Source organism: Phalangium opilio, unplaced genomic scaffold (genome assembly GCF_054372755.1).
Source record: "Phalangium opilio isolate 3A_F unplaced genomic scaffold, DU_Popi_V2 ptg000217l_1, whole genome shotgun sequence".
NCBI classification, from domain to species: Eukaryota; Metazoa; Arthropoda; class Arachnida; order Opiliones; family Phalangiidae; genus Phalangium; species Phalangium opilio.
This window is the reverse complement of record NW_028324218.1, coordinates 10,645-14,503: the sequence shown is the minus strand read 5'-3', so window position 1 is coordinate 14,503 and position 3,859 is coordinate 10,645. Positions and strand designations below refer to the sequence as shown.

At 41.5% G+C, this 3,859-nt stretch overlaps 1 protein-coding gene across 1 annotated transcript; it reads right to left on the bottom strand.

Moving 5' to 3' along the window:
• Positions 1–270: 270 nt before the first annotated feature.
• On the bottom strand, positions 271–2,282 carry LOC149615329 (uncharacterized). Its single transcript, XM_089857106.1, has 2 exons — positions 840–2,282; positions 271–336 (listed from the first exon to the last, which is right to left on the bottom strand). Exons 1-2 carry the CDS (start codon positions 2,280–2,282, stop codon positions 271–273), a joined length of 1,509 nt encoding a protein of 502 aa, XP_089713232.1.
• Positions 2,283–3,859: the final 1,577 nt, after the last annotated feature.

The following is a 3,859-nucleotide window of genomic DNA, read 5'->3' as shown; positions in this document are numbered from 1 at the left end:
TTAACATAGAATGTGGAAGGGTCACCTCTAATAAGCGTTCGCGGCACGAGAATATTTAATTTTGACAACAAATTCGGGAGTGGGATTATATTATGTAGTAGTTTGTATACAAATTTAACTTCATTAATCTTCCGAACATGCATTATTTTGGGGAGATCAAGTATTTCTAGAAGAGATTCGTAGTTATATTCTATATTCTTGAGAAAATAGGTATGAGAAAAGGACACGAATTTCTTCTGCACCCCCTCAAAACGATCAAGGAGGTAATTACTACATCCGCCCCAAGCAACCCATCCAAATATTAAGCGGGTCCTTATCAAACTGAGGTAGAGAAGTCTAAAATGCCACAAGGAATTTAATTTTCTTGCAATTTTAAGGGCCACCGCAAGAGTGCGCCGACAGTTGCTGACGGTACGAGATATCTCTTCGATAAATAATAGACGGCTATCAAAAATTGTGCCTAAATCTTTAATTGTAAATTTTTGCGGAATAGTGGAGTTTAGTAGCTTGAATGAAGTTTTTATCTTTCGAGAAAAACGTCTGGTGAAGGAAACATGAACTGATTTGGATGGATTTATTGGGAGGTTGTTACGAACACACCACGATTCAAGAGAGTCAAGGTCCCTTTGTAGCAACTGCCCATCTAGTGGGGTATTAATTTCTTTACAGAGTTTATTGTCATCGGCGAATTGAAGTAATTTAGAGTAACTGATTTGAAATTGTAGATCGTATATATAAATAATAAAAAATAGAGGTCCCAAAGAGGACCCTTGGGGAACGCCACAAGTCACCGGAAAAGATACATTCGTTAGTGAGCCGTTGCATTTTAGGACATTAACCCGGTCTTTTAAGTAGTCCACTATCCAACCCAGCAGGTTGCCATCGATACCTAGTGCGTAAAGTTTATCTCGGAGTATAGTATGCGAGACGCGATCGAATGCCTTGGCAAGGTCAAGGTAAATAACGTCAATTTGACCCTGATTGACCACCTCCGGAGCGACAATATCCATGAAGGCTGCGTGATTAGTATCAACGCTTTTCCCAGGAAGAAATCCGTGTTGGATATCGTTGGGAAAGGCGCTGAACCAGCGTTGAAGATTTTCGTGCATAATCTTATCGAAAATTTTCGCAAATACACATAACAGTGAAATAGGGCGGTAGTTCCTTGCATCTGTAATTAAGCCAGCCTTGAAAACTGGCACGACGACAGATCGTTTCCATAACCTAGGGAATTCCTTATTGCTGATTGATAAATTAAAAATGTGCTCTAAAATAGATATTAGCAGGTCACTGCAGCCTTTAATTATAAATGTAGGAATGCCATCAATTCCCGTGGAACTCTTATTGGGTAATTGTTTGATGGCCGAATAGATATCAGAGGCTTGGATGATTTGGTTATTATAAGAACTCGAGGATACCTTTGACGTGCCGTAACAGTACGGCTCACTCCGAGGGGTTCTATCAACGGAAACACCAGAGAAGTGTTCACGAAAAACAGAAGCAATTCGAGCAGGGTCTGATTCCAATTTGTTATTAATTTTTAGAAAGGTTGTGGTGTGACCCTCTCTAATGTTTCCGTTGACAAAACTCCAGAATTTTTTGGGGTGAGCCAAAGCGTCACTACAGACCGATTCAGCCAAGAGCCTTTTATCCCTAGCAGTTAAACGTTTAGTAAGAGCTCTTAGTCGGCGGAATTCAATCTCATCAGCTAAATTGCCGGTTCTGTTTTTCTTTTTGAAGAAGTACCGTTTTTGTCGTAAGGCTTTGCGTAAGTCAAATGAATACCAATGAGGGAAACGAATACTATGACAGCGTAACGTTTTGGGAATGCACATGTTCATGGCCGCAATAATGCGAGTGGTTAAGAGATGGACACATAGATTAATATCACGAGACTGAAATACGTCAGACCAATCAGTATCACGCAGGGTTTCGTAAAGGAGGTGATAATCACCTTTCTTAAAATTGTATTGAAGATCCGGAGGTGGGGTGTTCCGGCAGAGGTTGTCGAAGATAGAGACGTAAAACGGGGGATGGTAAGGATCGATGGCCACAAGTGGGTCGTTGAGATCGCGAATTTCAACACCGTTAATATTTGTAATACAGAGATCTAACAAGTTTAAATTAGGTTTCTTTAGATTGATTTGTTTTAAATTTAGGTTGTAACATAGATCAAAAATGTGAGAAGATTTGGATTTAATGGGGCTGGTGCAACCTTGATTGCTCAATAATTCCCAGTTAACCCCAGGAAGGTTAAAATCACCAAGAAGCAACAGCTCCATATCAGCGTCCTGTACGTGGCTTATTAATTTATCACTGTAATTTTTATATGGAAGATCATTATTGGATGGGCTAAAGTATCCATTACCGAGAAGTAAAGATCGGTTACTATTAAGCTTAATTTCGAGAAAAACACATTCAGAAGCTCCTTCTAGGTCATGTCGCCTAGAGCAAGCAATAGACCGTTTTACCGCAATTAAAGATCCCCCACCACGTACGTTCACATTTGTTGGATCAAACCGATCAGACCGAAAAACCGTATAAATGCGAGGAAAGTAATCTTGATTGAAATGGGAATTGTTAAACCAAGTCTCTGTTAGGCAGATGACATCAAAATCATTAATAATAATATTTGTTAAAAATTCGTTAGATTTAGTCCGAAGGCCTCGAACGTTCTGATAGGCAATGGAAATGTCTCTCATTGGGAAGAGGTATTAGCCTCAAACGGAGGTTGCACAGAATTGAAGTCATTAACAGTGTCCGAAGATTCCGATGAATGTTTGTGCTGGTCGCGGGGATAACCATTAAACTCAGAGATGATGCAGTGCAAGGGCCAATTAGATGGGTCACTAAGCGAAGTAAATTCATCAGCATCTTCACAGCTAACGTAGAACGAGGAGTGGTCGGGATCAGGGTGTTTAGTCTTGAGCCTTATGCAAATGGCCGTGCGAATTCCAGTTTCCTCTAGCAAAAACTCCTTAAGATCCGATGAGAGGAGGTCTTTATCTAAGCGACTCACAAATAGTCCCTTTCGGGCTGGTTTCCGAGCGGAGGTGCGACGCGCAACAGACTTCAGCTTGGAGGTGACAGCTAAGCCAGTTTTGATGGGCTTTGGGGCATGTTTAGGAAGGGCATGCCGCGGGTTGGGATCAGCATTAGTACTCCTTGAGCAGGAACCGTCAGCCGTCTTAGGAAGTTGTTGGAACCAGGTAGCATTTGCAGCCGAGTCTTTGAAAAGACTAGAAGCCAGTGCTGGTGCAATATATGGTAAGCGTGGAAAAGCAGGAGCATCTGCATTAAGTGTGCTCGTAGGGTTTCCGGAAAGACACTCGAGTCTCGTGGTCAATTCTAAGTTTTTCTTTTCAATCTGTGCCAGTCTATTTTCCATTGCGTCCATGCGGGAGTTTATAGTTAACGCAAGTGTCTCAAATGAATCAAGTTTGGTTAAAATTTTGTCCAAAATGGAATTGGGATCGCGAGTCAGGCTGTCATATTTAAGCATGTTATTCAGAGCGTCATGAACCTCGTCCATAGAGACGAAACTAGTCTTAGTAGACGAAGCCGAGTCCATTTCAGAAGTAGTGGTAAAGCTAGGGCCACTGTCTTCAGTTGTTCTAGATTTGCAGTTCCTGCATGTGAAGCTACTGTCTTTTAAACAATTAGCATGTACCCGTTTCTGGCATCCACCCAGACAAACTTTCGTACTCTGTCGCCCAAAGAAGGGACAATCACAATTTAAACACTTATCTGACGACGGTGCCATGGCTGGAACAACCGTTCCATGTGAAGTAGCGGCAGATCCGTTGAAAAAATCAACCAAGAGGGTTCATTACCGAGGAAATAACAATGAAATTGCCTA